Here is a 22,328-nt window from a genome sequence, read left to right on the forward strand (position 1 = left end):
TACATTGAATATCTTCCACATACTTTATTAATTTTTTACTTAGTCCTCAAGCAGACATGCTTAAGGTTAGGTCTGAACCCTGGCCTCTTATTACCAACACATGGGTACACACGAGCCTAAAGCCTTGCAGATTACTTTTCTAATTGTTGCTGTCACCTCTTACATTCACTTACCAAAATGGAAACTAAAACAGAGGCATGTTTCAAGTATCTGGTAACCAGCTGTAAGTGAAATTCATGAAAGTTTTAAAAGAATTAGCTGAACACAGATAAACAGTGCAAGTTCAATCAGGGAAAAGAAACAAGTAAAATGATCTTCACTAGAGCAAGACACTACTTTAAGATTTAGTCCGCACAGTTGCACTACTACCACCAAGGGCAAGGAGATTCCCACCACAAATGGGTCCATATACTGTTAAATTAACAACTAGTAGCAAAATACTGTTGTACTAACAACTGAGTAACTAAAGTGCATGAACCTCGAACTGCTCGAGGTAGGGGGGACTTGCAGTAACTTCTCTCTCTCTGAACTCCCCTTAGACAACAGTACATTAGCCATTAGCAAGAAGGTTAATTTAGATGATAATAGGAGATGCAAGTTGAAGAAACTAAATCTCGCCATCATTCTCCGAAGCCACTACTCTTTTTCTCGGTTGTTGCACCTTCTGGAACACTACCTACAGCATTCGTCCAGCTGCTCCAGCCTCTACGAATTTTTTTGGTTGCTGAATCTGCCGACTCAGAAAGATTGCGGTCCTTGTTCCTTCGAACTCTAGAACTGGTTCCTGTTTCAGGAGTATTCTGCCCTTTCCATCCAGCATGAGGTGGTTGATTTCTTCTCTTGAAATACTTGAGCACGAAAGCTTCAGCTCGATCTGGGAACTTTTCTTTCATGTAATTCTTTAGGCACTTAATGTATGAGAAATCTTCTTTGTGGCCATCCGTACGGACTATGTGAAAACATCTAGTATTCTGGAAACTGCTATGTTTATCGATCTGTCAAATGAATTTTATAAATGCTTAGCGTAAAGATAGAAAACTGCAACATATTACGAATATTAAGAAACTTAAAAGGGTAACATTATGGAGAGCAGAAGTTTACAAGAAAAGGGATGTAAAAGACTTTGATGCAAACAATTTATGAAGTCATATATCTGATGCTTTGCATATATGCAACATCAAGATACTCAAACACTTAATAAAATGTGCTTCAGTACTTGTCAGCTGTACAAAGAAACCAATTTTGGATCGACATTTCAAGATAGTCAAATGGGTCCTTTGTAAATAAAAATTCTGAATCATCACTTCTCATTTTGTTTAGACCTTGCAATTTCACAGCAATAAAATCGACACGAAAAAATTGGGTTTTGGTTCCTGCATATAGTGTTTCTGATGTGTTCTTGTTTTAGGTTCACATGCAACTTTTGTTTCAGTATTTGTATATTGGGAACATGACTAATATTTATATCATGATTGTGTAAATGACGTAAACAAAAAATACACAAAAATAACAAACCTAAAAATGGAATATTTTTATAATATGTTGCTTTACTAAAATAATGTTAAACGTAGTATTTGCTTCTATGAGAATCTTAATTTGGAAAATTAAAAGTTACAAATTTTCACATGTATAACAATAATTTTACTTTGTATTTTGCGATTCAAGTAATTGACCCACCAGGAATTTCTCTTGTTTCCTACTTCCCTTTCATCAAGATTCAAGCCTGCCATAATTTTCATGCAGAATGCTCACACACAGACAAATTTCTAGGCTTGCAAAGGGTTTGAGAGACTCAAACTAAACATAAAAGTTTACACAACACAATCAGCAGTCCTAAATTGTTTTATGGCCAACACAATTCTAACAGATTTTAGATGTACTTTGCAGTACAGAAGCTAATTTCAAAAAAATCTTTTTAATTCACACTTTTATGCTCGATTAATTAAGTAGACAGACCACATTAGTGGATTGTCATGCAGTTTAGACTGCGAGGGGAGGGCCAAAACCTAATATTCTTTGGCTTTTCATACCTTGATCTAAAGAGAGGTTAGTATACTATACTATTACAAATGTCAAATGGTACTCTAGTCTTTTAAGAAATGAGAAGTGTCATACCATTACATATTTGATCCCAGCTCCCATCTTTACCACTTTGTTTGGATGGAAGTTGAAGATATGCTCAATAATATACCCCTGATCATCTATCGCTAAAGGATCCCCAACATTGTACCTTCACAGAAAAAAAATTTAGCTAATACTTTAAGGTTAAGGGGAAATTTATTGCAATTAGTTTCATGACAGTAAAGTTAAGAAAATAAAAAGGAATTACTGATCCCAGTAGTGCAATCAATCCAAATATAAACAGAGATCGGTTTTGTCTACAACTTGAGAAAATAACATTATAAAATTTAAAGCCTATTCTTCTGGAAAGTAAATGTCAAACACTGATAACTTATGATATTGAATGATAAATTTCTCGGGAATTACAAATCAAGAGTAGTTTTTATGGTCCTGGAGAAGATCAGTGAGATTATACCCATATGGACTCACACTCTACGCGTAAAAAAATAAATTCGGATGCAATTGTGAAATGTAGAATGATCAAAACATATTTCTTTATTATTCTATGATAACCTTATGTTAAATGTAACTAACATAGATAAAGCTGCTTTACTTTTACTGCTGATTTCTTAAAAATAATATTACTTACAGGAGTAAGGAAGGTTCGGAGATTCAGCCAGTATATAAAACTTCACGGTATATTGAGTTAATAATTTAATAGTTTCATGTACATTAGATAAGGAAGCAAAAAGATGTATGTTAGACATGGTAATATGAACACTGTCAACCAGAAACCAAAGATTTTGTGATTTATAATAGATGTGGTCGATATATCTATACAAACAAGTAGAACATAAAGCGTACCCTTGTTGATTCATTATCTTCTGGACAGACTGTACGATCGGCTCAATCTCAACAAGCAGCTCTTGCTCATCAGCTGTGAACATGTCTAACTGTCTACCTGAAGCTGTCATCGCTGTTGGAACGGATTCGTTACTTACCATGTTAATTGGATGATTGATTTTGTGCCTGCTGTAACCAGCATTAGAGGTACCCTGATCCTCATTAGTCCTCCCAGACAAGGAATTCAAACAACTAACAAGGTCAGGCTTACTATTTTTTTCAAGGTTTGCAGTTTCATCCGGAAAAGAATGCATAACAACTTCTTCCACTCTCTCGCTATCCCTTTCAACATTTTCTTCCTGAACAACTTCTGCTGACCACTGAGTATGCGTTCCCGAATCTTCTTCTGCACTTCTACCCCAAAACCCAACAGCCTCTGACAGAGGTCGGGTCTCCCTGTCCCATCCGTTTTGGTTTGCGATTCCAAAGTCAGCATTGTCTTCAAATACTGGCTTTTCAGAAGCATGCTCAGGGGACGGAGCATCTTCATCAGATGTCCAATCAAGATCATCCATCTCGGCACCAAGGCAGGAAGTATTCTTTTCAACCCCTAAACTGCTACGCATAAGATCTAGGGAGTCATACACATCATCTTGATTCAGTTTTACTTTTACCTAACAAAGAACACCAACAGTACATTTAATTCACAATTTTAAACTTCATCACTAAAAAAACTATAGAAGATTAAATATTCAACATTACCTCTCCAGTGTCAAAAAGAATATCAAAGGAAGAGCTAGTACCAACAGCGACATGTTTCCCCCATGAAGAAGATGCTACAATGCTCGCCAATGAATCCATATGGCACTTCTCAGCAGCCAGTTCAAAACATTTTTTGGGAGTCTGTAAATGTTTTATTACAATTATACATCTTACAGACATAGATAATAAAGATCGGCATACAAAATAACCATACCTATAAATTACAAAAAAAATTAGTACTTACAAACAAAGTTGCTTCTGTGAAAGGTACTTGCAAACTCAGAGATCGAGACAATTCCTTTATACCAGCTAAGTTGAATCCCACTAAGTTCCCAGAGCATGTCATACTATTAGCTAACAGAATTAGATGCTCTTTTAATACACCTTTAGCTACCATTGTCACTGACGCTAAAAGGCGCTGCAAAATAAGTTCCAATATGTGCAGAAGCTTCAGAATATGGTACGAAGTCCAAACTTTCATGTTTAACATCTCTGTGTACAAGTTATCCCAAGTAACTAGTGACATATGCCATGAACCTCCTAAAGCTATAAATTATCCCATGTAACATCTGCGTGTACAAGTCATCTCGAGTAAATTGTGAAACAGTGTAAATGAATTGTGTAAGATTAATTTTTATGTGGTTATGTACTATCAAGTACCTTGTGAACTTGAAACAAGAGATAAATATTACCTCAATGGCTTGTTCAAAAGCACTGGTTATCCCAAGTAACTCCTGAAGTTGCTTTACAGAATAAGGGACTGATCTCCTAGTGTCAATCAAATGCATCACAGGAAGGCAACAATCCATCGCTATCCTCCATGCATCTCCTGTCTTTTTTACAAATTTCTTTTCAAGAACCACGTCGATAGCCAATTCACCCTTCTCACTATTAAAACGATTCCTATTCCAGGAAGTTGTTTTAGGACTGACCCAGATTATATCTGCAGTGCAGACCCGTGGATCCCCTGTTCATTCACAAAAAAATTATTACAGTATATAGGTTTTAGTTTTACTTAATGATATTTTGTTCCAGGAAAGTTAAAAATTTTCATATCAGATGCTTCTTATCCTTAATTTTTTTTTGTCGCACCCTAGTGGAAGCAGTTTTAATGTGAGAACGCATGAGAACCATTGTTCTTCAGATGTTCTGTTACCCAGGCACTTCATTTTCCCCTCTTACCTGTCTCGACTGGATATACACGGGTGTGGGTACGGAATCTGAGTGGGATCCTTCTTATGAAAATGGACACTTCAAGCAATTTAGTTCAAAAAAATCTACAAGGCCTCAAATAACTTGTTTCTAGAGAGGGATGTCCATAAATTACTAATTCCATGTTATCATTTTAAATTATGCTATAAATCTGACAAACATGTATATGTTTTTTATTGGCAAAAGAAATTCATTTGCATATGTAAAATATATAAAAGGTAGGTAATATTTCACTTATACAGAGGTTATATGCTGAATCCAATGTCCGATACCCGTACCCGAGTCCTGGTAACATGGCTTTTTGTATATATTGTTCTGCAAAAATTTATAAAAGGGTGAGAACTGTTCTCACCTCAGCTAGAGCCATGTATATTTATCAACATGGCATACTAATAATTGGTCATTCATTTTAATAAGGATGTAAAGATGGTATAGAGTAATTCTAGTCGAATTTGAGTTTTCTTCATCAAATTCGAGAGTTTTTTAAGGGAGACTTGTTCCAGCCTAAACCGTTACACTAGCAAATTTTATTGTTTAAGCTCGGTCATGAACACTCACAACACCTCAGGTTGAAGGCGTGGGTAAGCGTAATTTTTTGTCACAAACCGATCGAACTTATTGAGTTTGAGCCAAACTTAAAAAGCTCATAAAACTGCTCAATCCAAAAATATACACGTTAAGATTTTTTTAATTAAATTTTCCCATTTAAGCGGGGTGGGTTCCACATTTTTCCCGCCCCATTAGAAGCATAATGATAGACAATCCAACATTGGGGACTGGCTAACTAAGAACATGTGTAAATGAACCGTCACTGAGTTCTATCCATAACTAAAATACATCAGCCTCTGAAGACTGTTTCGGTTAGGTGTAAACTAATAAGCTAATTGATCGACAAGTCATTTACTATTTCAGTCATTCTTTAGTCTAATTGTCAAGAACATTAACTATACATAATCTTTAGCATAACATGAGAGCAATGAATCTATAATATAAACAAATCATTCACAAATTTTAATTAGACTTCACTAAAACTAATGAAATTCATTATTTGCAAAAATAGGTACATTTGGTAAAAATGTAATGCTCTACGGAAAATAGGCCTGAATCAAATATATCCTCAAATCATTCAAATATTCATCCATTTATACAAAGGCAGAGAAAAAGATTAACAAAGAGAAACTTCCAAATATATGTGACATTTAACATTCCATTGAATTTTTGACAGAAATTTAACATTCCACTGTTGACTACGACATTTTCAAACAAATAATGAGGGAATTAAAGAAATGAAATGTGATGTACCTTTAATTATAGTTTCCAACATAACTGGGCAGATAGTGTGAACAAATATCTGAGAAGTGTTCTCTAACTGAAAGGCACCATTATCCTTCCAAAAGAACTTCAAGCATGGCATGCCACAAACTTTGCTTTTAGATAATTGCCGAAAAGAACAAAACTGACTGCATGAAAGGGGCATATTTAAATACCATCTAAACATGTAAGCATTGGGCCAGACAGAAAACTTAAAATCTCCGTTAACTAATTTACATTTACAAGCTTAGAACCCATGTAATAAACTAGACTTTTGTAATTCAAAATTTATGTACTTAGTTTTAATTTTATGAACTACAGTTATGCACAATAATTACTAAAATATATATTAATTATCAATTTATCTTGATCTCGCCATTACATGTAATATTTTGTCTGTATCTACCTGAAACATGTAGTTGCCAAGTATCATACTAGTGACCTTTTCCTAGTTTTCAAATATTATGTTTCTGTGTTTACCACAATTCAAAATTTGAACTAATATGAATGTGCAGAGATATAGACATTTAAACTATCAGTACCTGAAGTAAGAATCAGTTAGAAAACACTTTTTAAGAGAAATATGGAAAGTAATTTTCTGCAGTCATCTGTGGCTAAGCATACCACAGAAGAAATCAGTGATCTGATACCGATAAATTGTCCGTGTTCGTTACAGACTTACAGTAAGATGACTTTGGAGTCGAAAAACCAACCTGACTGATAATTCAATGTTCCTAAACAGATGACCAACTCTCTTCTTCTTCCGCATTATGCAGACAGTCTCTTGACATTTTTCTAATACCTTGCCAATGTTTATGTTTGAATCTTTCATCAGTACCTGTGTGATAATTTAAAATACAATCAATTATGATAAGATATTACCGAAAGATGAAAACACAATGATTAGCACAAAAGGAGGGAACAAATTATATCGCATGCCAACCTCATCAAGATGATAATGGCCAACAAGGCCTGCATCAATTTCTGTGCTATCATATTCAGTTAGTTGTGTATTATACCTGTGAGAATGTAAAAGTTATTAGGCAAACATTGAAGCAATAAAAGGTTCATTGGTATTCTACAAGGAATTACTGTTATATTTATACACAAACAATACATAAAAATAAGAGCAGGTACCTTTCTCCAAAAAACCATAGTCAGGTAACACCAAGATACCAGCAACAAAATTACAGTAGAAAAATCTGTCAGATAATTACTAACACACTACTCCAACACATGTATATGTAGATGAGAGTTGAGACATTTCAACATATACATATCGACTATAGTTGGTGAAACTATATATACATACGTCTGCCTCCTGACAACCAAAACTTAAAGATAAGCAAATTCTTGTTCTCTTGTCATTCAAAGATTAGGAGATTGGGAAGTCTCATAGACCCCATAACTAGAGACAGTTCTAGGACAGATAGAGCCTGCAATTTTGGTATACTAACACGTGAAAACGGTAAGAAACAACACGAATAATTAGTGTTTGGGTGCGAAAGTTAGGTACATGAACACGACGTACATGAACACGAAAAAATACGAATATAATCAATGTCGGTTTTGGTTTTTCAATATAGGTACACGACACGAAACAAAAGTACACGGAATAAACAAATAACTAAATTTTAAAAATATACATTTTAATTTATTTTATGTATTTTGTATTCGAAATTTGGTTGTTTACGATCGTAGATTATTTAATTATCTAGTGTATTTTTTAATAATATATTGATCTTATTTTTTTCGTTTATAATTTGTGTATATTCCTGTACAAAACGGTTAAACACATATATATTAGTTCCGAGTTATTGTCCCCAAATTGGTACACGAATGCAAATCTGGGACGGGTTTGGTTTTTAGGTTTTTGACACTAAAACACGATAGGTTTGTACACGACACGAAACGTTGCCAGGTCTAAGGACAGATATTCTAATAGGAAAAGACGGTAAAGTAGGATATCAAAGAGAAAAGTACTAACAAACTCAATCAAAAACTCAACTGCGGCATCCTTAAGACTAATTTGTTTCCAATTGTATATCACATTTTATGCCGCATTTTCTCCAGTTCTAATATATTCCTATGAAAAGACAATGAAATAGTAGATCTAGAAGGAAAGTACAAACATACTTAATCAAAAACTCAACTGCAGCATCCTTAAGACTGATTTTTTTCAATTGTTTTTTCACTCCATATGCAGCATTTTCCCAACAATGTTTTCTTCCACAATCACAATGATTCAGATATAATGTCAACCGACGATCCACAATTTCATTCCTGAATTTGCCTCCACAAAGCAGTATCTCCTGAAAACACAATATGCAAAATAATGTTATTGCGTTGACTGTGATGTCCTTTTAAAACAATTATGTAATTTTCTTTTTATAAAGTGAACTGAATACCTTCATCATATCCCATGCGTTGTTACTAGTGGGAGAAGAATCCAGAACCGTCTTGTATGCAGGATTTGACATTGCAGTAGCAGCCAACACACCAACTGGATCCCCAGCAGTAAAAGTACTATGATCCAAAGTTCCTGTTTCTTTCCTATACTCAAATTGAACAATGGAATTACTGCCGACATTTCTAACAGTTCCATCATAACAGATGACAATATCTCGAAGAATAGCCATCAAGTTTTTGAACAATACCCCAGGTTCAGTTAAACCTCTAGACGATCGAATGATTACTTCTCTGCTAGAGATTGAATGAACCATCAACTGATAGGGGTCCAGCCCGTTAAATAGACAGCCTCGTACTAAACCATATTCCTCAGAGGGGTAGTTTGCACTGAAGGGGTACTTCTTTTGAAAGAGTAAAGCCATGTCAGCCACCAAGGTCTTCGAATAGAATTTTCCCCTATCTGATATCTGCAAACCTAGAAATCCAATTTGCTGAACTACCTTACTGATAGCCGACTCACTCTTAGAATCAATCAGGTTGCCTATCGCTGATGCCTTTAGAATGTGATTAGTAATTGGCACTTTCAATTGCCTGATCTGTTTCTCCAGTTGCAATGCTATCAGTTCATTATGTGTCAACCGCATATGATAGAGGAAAGAAGAGAACTCCTGAAGACGAGCTTGAATGTTGTAGAAAATATCATTTGGAACAAAAAAATCCTCCAAACTTACACTAAAACCTTCTGCATTTAGGTTTTCCATCAACATGGGTTGCAAGGAATTAAAGAAACTTAAAACCTCAGATGGACCCTTCCTGAAGAAAATTGAAGTTAAAATGTCATTTATAGTAGACTGCATCAGGTCCCTACTATAATCAACTTCCAATATTTGGCTTTGCCAAATGTTGTGCCTCTCCCCAAAACAGTCAAACTTGGGTGGTAAAGCAGTTTGCAATAACTGTAAAACAGTCCATTGGGATTCAGAATGTTGAGCTCTCAGCAGGGCAGGGCTAGGTAGAACTCCAGACACAAATAAAGCTAATTGTTGGGCAGCTACCCTACTTAAAAAATATCTCTTGAACATGAGTCTCAGAGATAATACAGAATCTGTAGCCAGCTGCAAGTTAAGTTTTCCACTGTGAGAGCTAAGCAACTGCCTCTCAACTAAAAGCAACTCAGAAACCTCTGCTCTTGCTGAAAGTGACTGTGGATAAAATACATGAATCGCATCCCCGTCAAAGTCAGCACCTAGGGGGGCACATATTAGAGGATTAATCTTGACAGTGTGACCGTCATGGACATAGACTGATAATGCCTGCAGTGAATGCTTGTGGGTTGTAGGAGGCCTATTTATGAAAACAATATCGCCATCCATAACTCTTCGATGCACAACATGTCCAGCTCTTAATAGAGTATGACCCTTTGAACCCTCTCTCAGTGAGTATGTCTTTAAGCCATCACTGTACTCTATGCATTGTTTATTATCAACTAAATTTTGCAAGTACATGATGTTATGTTGACTGACCTTCTCCTCAATAGTGATCCTCTGCGTTAATTCAAAAGGTAACCCAATTTCACCTACCCCTTTATATGGATCACCAGTTACAATGCTGCGAGACGAAAAGCCAGTACCCTTTCTGATGAAGAGTGTTTTCATTTTTTGGAGCTGCACTTTAGTCGAACTTTTGCCATCCTTATAAATTCCAGAACGCCCGTCCATGCCACGAGAAGCCTTGTAAAATAAAAAAGTTCATTTGACCAGGGTAAAACTAATTAAAATGATGTTTTATTTGGATGAACCACAAGGTAAAACAGGATTACTATTTAGTTTATCTTAAACTCCAAAACAGGTAGTCAGGTAGTGCACACCTCCGTTCTCAAAGAACAAACTTGGATAATATGCATTTAACCATTTAGCAAAAAAAAATTAGTAATATAAATTTAACCACCAAGTAAAGTGGAAGCAGTATAACAAGAACATAGTTTTTAAACAACAAATCACCAGGGGGCACCTGGAGCTTGATGATCTTCATTAAAATGAAGTGCACTAAATGAAGAATTCAAAACATATATTTGCAATTTCTAAATACTAATTTTAGCACAACTCACAAAAGAAAATAACATTGTTGAAGACAAACAAGTTCCAGTAGCATGTAGTCAATACGCAAGTAGTTCTGATTTTTACTTAACCAAAATATATATACAAAAAATATTGTAATTAATACATTCTAACTTTCCTCAAATTGATGGCCAGGATAAAAAATTAGTTAAATTTAATAAAACTCCTTTTCTCAAGAGATGGATGAAAGCTCCGGAAAACCACTCATTGGTCTTCAGTGAAAGCTTATGGGCATTTACATAAATACGAAAGACCAAAAGTACTTCAGATGATAACTGTTATATACAGGACAATAATACTTTATAAAACAATTGGTTTATAATGCCTTCAAACTTCTGGAAAGAATTTCACTTTAGATCCCAACCAACTCTGTGATAAACATATTTTAACATTCCAAAAAACATTACTCAAACATATCTATTTGAATCCTAGAATCAGTTACATGAATGAGGTAACAATATCTAAAGCATAAGCAGTTCCTAGAAAAGTAAAAGTTAAATATCTTTCAAAAAACACAAACATAAGATAATACAAACTAATCAGTAGGAATAAACCAAAAATACTGAAAATTGTGTTGCTCTCAGTTGTGACTGTTCAGAAGCACAACAGAGAGAACATTTCTAGCACGTTTTAAAACTTAATTCCCAGACTCATCACTTGAAAAACAGCTGATTCCTAGAGAATACAGTCATTTGAAGGGAAAATTAAAGAGCATTTGCAACTATTTCAATATGCTAGTTAAAGGTTACTTAAGTACCTTGGCAACATCCCTAACTAGAAGATACTCAGCAACTGTCACTTGCAAGTCATTGGCTTCAATCATCGCAGACTCAAAGTTTGGCTTACCAGCCCTTGAACTTTTAATAACATAAGCTTGATTCACAAGTTTCTTGAGGACTGATTTGGAATAATCCTGAAGAGAACAGTGATGTCTAAGGGTAGAAATTCGATCATAGATGAATCAAAGATACTTCATACTTGGGTGGAGAAAGTACTAACCGAAGACAAAATGCTACTTCCATCTGAAACATCCGGTACCGACAAACAGTTGGGAGGAACTGGTATATAATTCAAAATATACCCCTCTTGAAGAAAGAAACCTTTTGTAGAAAGCATTTTTCGAGATTTTTGAGGAAGTTTTTTCAGAATTACGATGACCTGGTCACGCATATACACATACATACATCGGAGAAGAGGGACAGGGAAATATGAATGAACTCGGTAAACAAGCTGATGGAGAAACATTTCATACCAGACAACAAGCTGATGGAGAAACATTTCATACCAGACAAAAAAATCGGTATATATAGCATCAGACTCCAATCCTTTAACAACAAACAATTCTATACAAACAAAAATCATGAACAAGGTACTTATTAATCTCTTAATAATTCTCATATGCTACATGTTTCCTTGCTCCATTCTGTTAAATCAGATAACAACACCATATTAAGGTTTGTAAATAGGGACTAGGAGTAAACATGCACATCAGTTTCTATTATTTGGGGAGGAATATGAAACGCAAAATACAAACCACAAATACGAGCTACAGGGAATTAAATTTATTACACAGCTTAACAGCAATTTTAATAGCTATACTTGACTCACGAATTGTACTTTACGTGTGTGTAGACACAAAAATCTGATTTGCTGGCTTACAATAGCAAACTCAAAACCAGCTCCCTATAATCCAAAAGCTGAAAAAGTTCATATGCAAAGGTTCTTTTAGCCATATCCTACAAGAATTTGGAATCTAAGAAGTTGCAAGAAAATATCTGGAGGGAAAATTTCATTCTCGAGCTCCGCATAGGAGTGTAAAAATCAGGAGTTAGGATTAATTTAATACCAACGATTTAATATTCATATTACAAGCAGGTTAACAATTTGGCTCCCACTTAATGATATATTTAAAGGTACATCTCTAACGCTGCACCCAAACAGCATTCAATAAATATTGTCACTAGCTAAAAATAGTAACATAAAGAAATGACAAGAAAGTGTATAGGAAACGATATTAGTTTGCACCAGGCACAAACCACAAGCAGAGCCACAGAATTCACAAAAAGTTAACCACTAACCTCTGAAGGAAGCAAAGGTCGACAACTGCCACTACCATACCGGAAACCATACTGCTCCAAAAAATGCCAGAATCCATTTGGTGGAGATGATCTGGACAGTGTCTTCAACTCCAAGTAGCATGCACCATCTGATGTTTTTGCCTCAACAATAGAGATTTGTGCAGCCTCCTGGGAGAAAAATTTACACATAAGTCTCATAACTTAACTTCCTCATCAAATGTAAAAAAAAAAAAGGACAAGGAATTCGTTATAAAAAATTTGGAGAAACATATTAAGTAGCAAGTACTGTCAACTTCAGAAAAAAAAATCTACAAAATACAAACAACTTAAGCATGTATGCTATTTTGGAAATTTACAGCTGTATCAAGTATTAGACCGCAGTCTACAGATTTTGATTATATAGTACGTTTTCATTGGAAAGTGCCAGTCTGTAGTATTAACATTTCCAATCACAAGCTACCTATACCATGTTATTACTGAATTTCATTTACCCCTAGAACAAATACTCTTTGTCCAGTTAAAGCACCATATTGTATTAAATAATTTCCTAGATGAACTTATATGAAGCTACAAATCATACATCTTGACTAAATTTTGATCTGAAATATATCAACAGTTATAAAAACTCTAGAGTGCAAAGTAATCTGTTTTACAAGAGCTAACATGCACATAAGGAAGGGGGTGGGGGAGTAAGTTATTAGAATTTTGGGCTGAAAAGTGAATGATACATAACTTATATGCCTCCAGCCCTCCACTCATCATGAAAAGAAGGAAGTCCGATAAGAATTTCCTCAAAAATGAAAACTTTAACTTCAGTTGGCCAAAATTTGATAAAATCATAAATTCATGCACAACTCCTTGGAAACTTATTGCACAAACAAGTATTTATCTTTTGAATGGAAGGATAATCCAATAATGCGGCTAAGCAAGATGAAAAACAGAGTAAACAAATGTAAGTATAAAGGGATACAATGAGCTAAACAAAAAGAAAAACAGAGTAAAAAGTTCGATGGTAAAGGGAAATTTCTTCCATCCTGTGTTTTTCATCTTTCTTAGCAGTATCATTTGATAATCCTTTCCATTTTGTGATATCATTTATCATTAATATCAGTACAAGTGAAACATATGCAAGTTTTTTTGTGTGGAACCTACTTGCATCAATTTGCCATAATAAATTCCAAAATTTATTATGGCATAATGTTAAAACAAAACGATTCCAAAATAAATAAGAAAAAGATGTTCCAAAGCGTTAGACCTGGAGAATTGTACTCTTTCTCTCCAAATTTGCCACTTACCTCACAGCATGACGATAACACTCTTCCAGATATACCAGCATCCTTTGACTGATTCTGAAAGTGAAATTCCAGTTACAAGAAGACATTGAAGTTCTAAAGCTAAGACACAAAAGGAAATCAACCAGTATTTCACTAAGCTATTTAGGTCACTATGCTTTCACTTCAACTTGGCCATTTCAAATGTTTATCTAATTTCCTTAAATTCCCGAACTCACAAAAGATGTAAAGATCTGCTCAAAGAAGGTAACATGTGTATGGGTGCGTGTTGGTGAAAGTCATCAACTCTGAGTTTCACTGCAAAAAATTCGTAGGCCATAAGAATCTCACCTTTTTGTTTTTCATTTTCAAGCAATTCAGGCACAAAAGACTTAGAAGCCTCTTCATTTCACTCACATGGGAAGGATGATATATTGGAGTCGGTAACTCAACATATCCAAAATGTCCTGCAAAAGATATATAGAAAACTCAAAAGCAAATAAGCAAACATACAATGAGCTCATGAGCAACGGTGAAAAAAAACGGAAAAGAGATTTTTATACCTTCACATTCCCCAACTTCATCTGTACCACAGGATTCACACTTCCCTGACCCAAGGGGTAGGCCAAGAAACGGATTTGATAGCTGACTGGGATGGCTAATTGGGCAGCCACTACCCGAAGACTTAGACTACATAACAACAGGAAATAAAAACTGTTGTTGGAAACTGGGATCAGTATACATTAAAACAGAATAAAAATAGGAGTTCTGCTGTTTAACAATTTGGGAGACTAATTCTAACTATTTCATTCCACATTATAAATCTTTGTGAGGAATATAATCCCTCTTTTGCTCTTCCTTTCCAGGTATAAAATTTCCGAAGGGTTCAACATTAGCATCATAATTTATGTATTTTTGTGAAAAATATAAAAAATATCGAATTACTAATAACAGACATAGAGTAGTACTGACGAAAATAAATCCAGCACTACCTTGACAAAACTTTGGCATAAAAAAAAAACAGAACAGATTGGTAAACAACAAAGGTAATGTACTTACAATCTCATCTTGACTCGCCAAGCCAAACCTGATTCCAGTAATTTCTCCGTCCAAAACAGCTTTAGATGGTCTCTCTTTTATATCTTTCATAATGCACCTACAAAAATGTACAAAACATACCCCAACACAAGTTGTACAGAGAGATCACTAATGTTACAATAAATCATTTAGCAACAGAACAAAAATTACATGAAAACCATACTAAACAAACAAACATATGTAATGTACACATTCATTCACTAAATTTAAATGAAACAAAAACCGAAACTCCTAAAATGAGTATTTTAAACACAGTAAACATACAAATATAAGGGAAATTAATGTGTATGTGTATACATGAAAAATAAAAAAAGGTGAGATCATTTTAGTACAACCACAACCACAAGAACAATGTATGTATAAACAAGGGCTTAAGGGTTGCTACCTTAGAAGTTAGAATGGCAAAGGTTATGATAGTAGCAGCACAAGAATGCATGCAAATATGGTGTTACTCTTTGCTTTGCTTTAAGTTGATCATCAACACCAAGAATCTATAAATATTCTCTCTTTTTTTCAAATGAAGTAGTAAGAGTACTTTACAAGTTTTGAACCACCATGAAGGATGAATCCAAATAAAAAAGAGAGAAAAATAATGACGGAAGAAAATTAAAAAAGATTACTATTTAATGTTAGGAGGAAAATGGAACGATCCAATTCTTGAAAAATGGAACTTTCCATTTTAGAACATGAAACGTCACGTGAAGCGTCAACACATAATTAGTCTTTGTAAAAGCAGGTTTAATAAACAATTGGGCTGTTGAGAATTTCTGTATTTTGTTGGGCTTTTTGGCTAATAACTAAAAAATTATGTAGAAAAAAGTTTCATTAATTCAGATTTATCAAGCCAAAAGAGAAAAATGGGAGATTGTATTAACAATTAAGTCGATTTGAAGAAGTAATACATGTTTGAAGTTGCAAGCGCACAGCTTAATATGTATTTCACCAAACAAAATGTATGCCATGATCATTGATCAGATTCAGACCCTTGAAAGTTCCATCGGAATTTTCATCGTTTAAACAAAATCTCAGGGCACATAGAACACTATCACAGTACGCGATGCAGGGGAAACAACCAGATTGTTAAGTATGTTGTGAGTGTTTAGTAGCCAACAGTGCATTTCACGTCTGGAAACCACCAAGAAGCTTGTTTCTCAAGCCTGTCCACCAAGTGACTAACGAAACAATCTTTTGTCTTAAAACACCCCCCCCCCCAATGCCTATTTGATAAGCGGAGATTTTTCTTTTATATTTTTATATATATATATATATATATGAATGTCCTTGGTATGTGACATTACTAACAGCTGGATCTGTTAGCACCAGGGGGGAAGAGTGAAGACCAAGACCCGGAGTATAGGAATTGTTTGGCCGATATATCAAACAAATCTGGCATGTGCCACAGCAACGATGGTTGCACAGCTAAGTCACATATGACTTGAAAATATTTTGGGATGTGCGAGACTGTGTGCATATCTTAAATGCCAATCACTGGCGCATGATTCTTATATGTGATACATCTGTGCATCATGCTGGAGTTGCTAGCTCATTCTAATAACATGGGATAACAAAAAAATACATATTGGCCAGTGGAATACCAGTACTTCTATTTTTGGTTTACCTCTGTCACGCATAGTTCAGATACATCGTGGTTGCAATACATCTCCAGTTTGTGTTTTAGACATTCGGAGTATGAATTCTAGCAGAGAAACAAAGGTGATGAATATACGAAATCAAGACAATTTTAAAAACAAATTGCAGCAGGCAAAGTCTCAATCTAGGGATAAAATAGCCGATTAATGCCCAGAGCTACTCCTATGAAAAGATTAAAGAGAAATATTCAATGTTTCATAACTTTATATATTATATAATGCAGTACCATTGATGACCGGAAAATGAGTGATGATCGGAAAATGATCTGTAACATGACCAAAACATTCAGATTTGTGAAAGGATTTGAACATAACTGGAATAGAGATGTATAAAATATAACACACAAAAATGCACAAGGAAAAGCTAGCCCTTGGTAGAGATAACCGAGGCAACAGAAACAGAGCAAATCAGAAGAATCTAAGAACAAAACGCAATGTTTAAAATTCACGATTCTTAAATTCAGCAAAAAAACTGATATAAATTGCATTCTACTTCTGTCATTTGATAAAGTTAAAATAGCGCTCTTCTTTCACTGAATCTAATCTATTTAGCCTGTCTATATGAACTTGCATAGAACAGAGAAGTAAAAACGCTGGTATTATTTCATCTAGACGGCTGTTGTTCATCTGTAGACAACCCTTCAGGCTCATCGTATCTTGTTCTTCTTTTATCGGGGGAAACACATTCTTCATTGCTCTTTCTCTTATGATCGGTGAGCTGCACATCCTCGATTTTCTTCCTGATTAAATGAGGTTTTAGTTTATTAACATCCGATAACTGAACTGGCTTAAGGAAGAACTCCTCAGCTCCTTCTTCCAAGCATCTGATCAACAACAAATCCAGTAATTAGACACCATCTTTTTTAGAGGAAATATATTTTTAAAAATCAGATCAAGAAAAGCAGTATCATAAAACTCAAGTCTCACCTATTAATCCTTGCAGGTTCATTCTCCGAGGACATGATCACGACTGGTATGTCTTTCAGTGAAGTGGATTCCTGAAAAATCAAACCAAGAATTTAATCATTCGAACCAAAATGTTCTAACAAACATTAAACATCAAAGCTGTCAACTGTATAGATCATAGATATCCAGTTTTTCCAACCTATAACTATTCAATCCTGTCATAAGCATAGACTATCAGAAGAAATCTTTACTTCTACAAAAAGCATAGACTACATCGATGCGTTTTGAAACATAATGACTTAAAAAAAATCAAAATTCAAGAATCAGAAAATCAACTGACCTTGATCTTTCTTAGAAGATCATAACCAGTCATACCAGGCATACAATAATCAGTGATAATCAAATTCACCTCTACCTGCAATCACATAAAAAAGATTAAAAAAACATTAATAACCCATATCTAAAGATTCAATCTTTTCAAAACAAAAGAAAGATCAAAAATCAAATTCCCATAGTTAAATAGAATGTTATGTAGGTTACTTGATGGAAGTTTTTTAAAGCAACAGATGGTAAATCTTTAGTCACATGCTCTTCTCTTTGCAAACCCAGAAATTCCAGAGCTTTTATTCCAGAATCCACAGCAGTAACTGCAAAAAAACAACATTCAAACATTAAAATCATAAAAAACCAAAAAAACAGAACTTTAATATAAGTTGATGCAAGTACATGCAAACACTGCATACCATGATAAGAAGAAGTTTTAAGAAGCCTTTCAATCAACTTCCTATCAAGAATGCTATCATCAACAGCCAACACGTGGAACTGAATATCTGCAGCTACAGACTCCATTCAAGAACTATATATTTGTTGTAAAAAAGCAAGAAACTATTTGCAAGAAACCAATGGAGAGAAATGAAGAAAAGATGATTATAAAATGTGGCTGTGAATGTGAGTTTATATCAAGGGCCATGAGGAAAGATGATTTGTTTGAAGATATTGACAGGTGAGAAAGAAGATCCGACCAGATATGATATCACAATCTCCTCCAAATCTTCAGGGGTTGATTTTTGGATTAAAGAACAAGCAAAGAAGTTTCTTTATGCATGCTCATTTTTAACAAGACTTGGACTTGCTCTTTCTTGCTTACCATAATTATTATAATCCACAACTAATTTCCAACTTGATTGACTAACAATATTAGGTAATTTATCAGTTTCAAATTTTCAAACTTCACATCCACAATATTAAATTTCTGAGGTGTCACATTCATTACATTTTAATTATGTGATCTTTTTTCGAATTTCGAAATAACAATATACTCATTTGGTAAATTATGTTAGGAAAATTTTAAAATTTGAATTTGAGAGAATCAGGGTTAATCTTTTTGAAATTGATATGAGAATGATTAAAGGGAGAAGAAGATTATGTTGTTTGTATGATGACCTTTGGATTGTAGTTAGGGTAATCAGGGAAGTATACCAGCACATGCCTAAACGTGTTCAGCTGCTTGACTCTCTCCTTCCAACAACATTTATTACTCCTCAAAATTGAAAATCAAAATTAATTGATAGAGATATTAATTGGATACAAATTGATAAATTATATATTAATCAGGACATTATTAAAAAAAATATATATATTTAATTTAAGTTATATTAAACCATAATAAGTAGAATGATGTATAGTTTGTAATTTGATTAATCACTACTTTTTGCTCAATCAAAGTCAGTCACATCTTCTTATTAGCTTAATGTCGATAAATCTGTGAGTCTTAAATTTATATACTAAAATAATATATCACCCAAATTAACACATTTGAATCTCGATAACAATAATATTTTCTATTTTTACTATTAAATTACAAATAAAATTTTAGCTTCAAATCCCACAAAAAACTATCAATTATATTATTATTATTATTTATAAAAAGAATACAATAATCAAGTTTTCGGTTTCGAATCCTATCAACAACAAATATTTAATCATTATTTATAAATAATGTTGTAAAAGACATGCTTGTACTTTAACAACACTAAGACATTTTGTCAATCTTAATTAAGTTGTATTGTTATCTTAATTTGTATTTTGTACTTGTAACACTTAAAGTCTGTAAAAATGCAAAGGAGCAGACTGTAGTCTTTTTCCTGAAAAAGTATCAAGCCTAAGGATTTTATCTGGAAGAAGATCAAGAAGATCATGCCTCAGAAGAATTTTGAAGAAGTTTGAAGTTGAATAAATCTGTTTGGAGAAAAATACTCTAAGTCAAAATCTCTACAAGTCACAGATTTAATGTTATAGAGAAGTCATTCGAGAACTCCATAATGGCTTATCGAGAAGTCAGGATAGCTACTAGAGAACTCAGGAAGATATCGACAAGCCAAGTTGAAGAACTGAAGATTGGAGATATCGACAAGTCATTCCTTCACTAGAGAACTCAGAGTTATCGACAAGTCTACATTCAGTAGAGAACTCTGAGTTATCAATAAGTCAAATTCCACTAGAGAACTCAGAGATATCGATAAATCAAAATTCATTAGAGAACTCTAAGATATCGACAAGGTGAAGTTGACTAAAGAACTCTGAGATATTGACAAGTCAGGAAGCCACTAGAGAACTAAGAGTTATCGATAAGTCAAAGTGAAGATGTGAATTTAGAGATCTCGACAAGCCTAAAATCTCTTATAGAGAACTGAAGACCTCTACAAGCCAAACTAAACATAGAATACTGGAGAGCTTGATAAGTCAATATACTTGATGAGATGTCAAGTGTTTTATAAATCTAAACTGTAGATCTCGATGTACAATCTCAAAGTACAAAATTGCAGATTAGTTGAATATCCAAGATAAATAATCAACAAACAATCCAATAGCTGGAGTGACAAGTATACAAAAAGCAGCTTGAAGAATGTGCAAGATCAATGACAAAGATTAACTGACAGAGGAAGATTAAAGTGAACATGGGATGCTAAAGATATGCTAAGCCAGAAATGGAAGATCTGTTTTTCTATAAATAGAAATGACAAGTGACAGTTTAGAAAATCTAATAGCATATTTTATTATCCACTGTGTAAACCAGCAGTTAACTAAGTTATAAAGTTAACACTGGTCCTTTAGTCAGTGGTAACAATTTAGATCAAATCTCTTGTAACATTCTCAAGAAGAAGCTAAGCTCTTTATCAACAAAGAGCCTAGATTTTTTTTAGCAAAACAGTCTTAATTTTAATATAAAAATTAAGTGAGTTTTGAAGATCTGCGTTTTTTATCTTTATGCAAGTTTAATCTCTGCATGAACACATCTCAATACAAGAATTAATTTACTTTGTTCAACCATAAACATTCAAGAAAAGCTCAAAAACAGTAAAACACATTCACCCCCCTCTCTCTGTGTGTTATTCATTTCCTAACAAGTGGTATCAGAGTAAAATCTGAAAGTAAACAGATTTAAAATCTTGGAAGAATGAATACACAGAAAATCAGTAGCAACAAAATTCCTACCTTTGACAAAGCTAACTATACTCTTTGGAAAAAGAGAATGATGTTGTTCATCAGGATGGCCAATCCACTCTACATTCAGATCATCAAGAATGGACCCTTCATTCCTATCGTTAGAGTTGAGGAATCTACAGACGGAGACATGGTTATCCCAGCTCAATTTGCTCCAAAAGATCCTTCTGAGTATTCTGACCCTGAAAAGGAGAAAGTCTCCCTGGATAGTAGCTTGCAATTAATATTGATTGAGTCACTTGACAATGTGATGTACAACAACATTGTCAACTGTGACACTTCCAAGAAAATATGGGAAAAGATTGAGATACTTTGTGAAGGAACTAAAGACGTTAGGTCAAACCAAAGAAGAATACTGATTTCACAGTATGAGGGTTTTATGGCAAAGTCAAAGGAAAATATTACCGATGAGTTTGAAAGATTTAACAAGCTGATAAATGACTTGCAGCTTCATGACAAATATTATGAAGCTGAAGAAGTGAACCTGAAGTTCTTGCTTACTCTCCCTGATTATTTGGAACAGAAAATCTCAGCAATCATGGAAGAGAAAAACTTGAGCAGAATAACTCTGGAAGTTCTATATGGAATTCTCAAAACATATGAACTAGAGATGATTCAAAGGCAATCATTGAGATCTGGTCAGGGACATGTTATGGATGGTTCAAGTGCCTTAATTGTAAATGAAAGCCAAACATCCAATGATGAACCAAGATCTCAAACTCCAGTTGCCTCAACAAATGAGCAAAGAACAAATGTTTCACAGGAGCTAGTCAAACTGGAATTGGAAAAGGATGAGTTCTATACTCTTGAAGAACTGTCAGGTCACACAACACTATAGAAGGGGGTTGAATACAGTGTGGAATACAATCAAATCGATTTAAAGCACAAGTAACAGAAAACAGATGTATTTGATATAACAAACTCTGTTACAATGGAACTGTTCTCTCTCAGTGATGAACAAATATCACGAGAGCTGATAGGTTACAATTATATGATCTTCTCGATGATCATAACTCTTCTAGAGTAAACCTATGTCTGTATTTATATAGACACACAGTTACAAGATAACTTCTAGTTGATATGGAATATAATTTTGTCTCCTAAAAT

General features: G+C 34.2%; 2 protein-coding genes across 2 annotated transcripts; both read right to left on the reverse strand.

Annotated features, from left to right (window-relative positions):
* Positions 1–292: 292 nt before the first annotated feature.
* On the reverse strand, positions 293–17,175 carry LOC141671825 (DNA-directed RNA polymerase V subunit 1-like). The gene is made up of 20 exons (XM_074478200.1): positions 17,039–17,175; positions 16,781–16,858; positions 15,124–15,220; positions 14,628–14,754; positions 14,416–14,531; positions 14,089–14,142; positions 12,794–12,961; positions 11,715–11,873; positions 11,473–11,628; positions 8,598–10,328; positions 8,326–8,501; positions 7,133–7,208; positions 6,903–7,027; positions 6,181–6,338; positions 4,359–4,633; positions 3,911–4,084; positions 3,667–3,807; positions 2,926–3,578; positions 2,116–2,230; positions 293–995 (listed from the first exon to the last, which is right to left on the reverse strand). Exons 3-20 carry the CDS (start codon positions 15,211–15,213, stop codon positions 621–623), a joined length of 4,869 nt encoding a protein of 1,622 aa, XP_074334301.1. The 5' UTR covers positions 15,214–15,220; positions 16,781–16,858; positions 17,039–17,175; the 3' UTR covers positions 293–620.
* Positions 17,176–17,228: 53 nt separating this feature from the next.
* LOC141671826 (two-component response regulator ORR3-like) lies at positions 17,229–18,764 on the reverse strand. The gene is made up of 5 exons (XM_074478202.1): positions 18,461–18,764; positions 18,258–18,364; positions 18,058–18,132; positions 17,739–17,809; positions 17,229–17,635 (listed from the first exon to the last, which is right to left on the reverse strand). The coding sequence occupies exons 1-5, from the start codon at positions 18,564–18,566 to the stop codon at positions 17,416–17,418; spliced, it is 579 nt and encodes a 192-aa protein (XP_074334303.1). The 5' UTR covers positions 18,567–18,764; the 3' UTR covers positions 17,229–17,415.
* Between the last annotated feature and the right edge of the window lie 3,564 nt (positions 18,765–22,328).

Source organism: Apium graveolens, chromosome 7 (genome assembly GCF_009905375.1).
Source record: "Apium graveolens cultivar Ventura chromosome 7, ASM990537v1, whole genome shotgun sequence".
NCBI lineage: Eukaryota > Viridiplantae > Streptophyta > Magnoliopsida > Apiales > Apiaceae > Apium > Apium graveolens.

Bases quoted from the DNA above. Each gene is read 5' to 3' on its own strand.
- LOC141671825 (XM_074478200.1), bottom strand. From the start codon at position 15,213: ATGAAAGATATAAAAGAGAGACCATCTAAAGCTGTTTTGGACGGAGAA. The intron at 7,209-8,325 runs GTATGTTTGTAC...ACATTCTCACAG, and splicing joins GCAGTTGAGTTTTTGATTAA to GTATAATACACAACTAACTG. The intron at 2,231-2,925 runs GTACGCTTTATG...TTTTCTGTGAAG, and splicing joins AAGATAATGAATCAACAAGG to GTACAATGTTGGGGATCCTT.
- LOC141671826 (XM_074478202.1), bottom strand. From the start codon at position 18,566: ATGGAGTCTGTAGCTGCAGATATTCAGTTCCACGTGTTGGCTGTTGAT. The intron at 18,133-18,257 runs GTAACCTACATA...ATGTGATTGCAG, and splicing joins CTTTAAAAAACTTCCATCAA to GTAGAGGTGAATTTGATTAT. The intron at 17,810-18,057 runs GTCAGTTGATTT...TTGATTTTTCAG, and splicing joins ATCTTCTAAGAAAGATCAAG to GAATCCACTTCACTGAAAGA.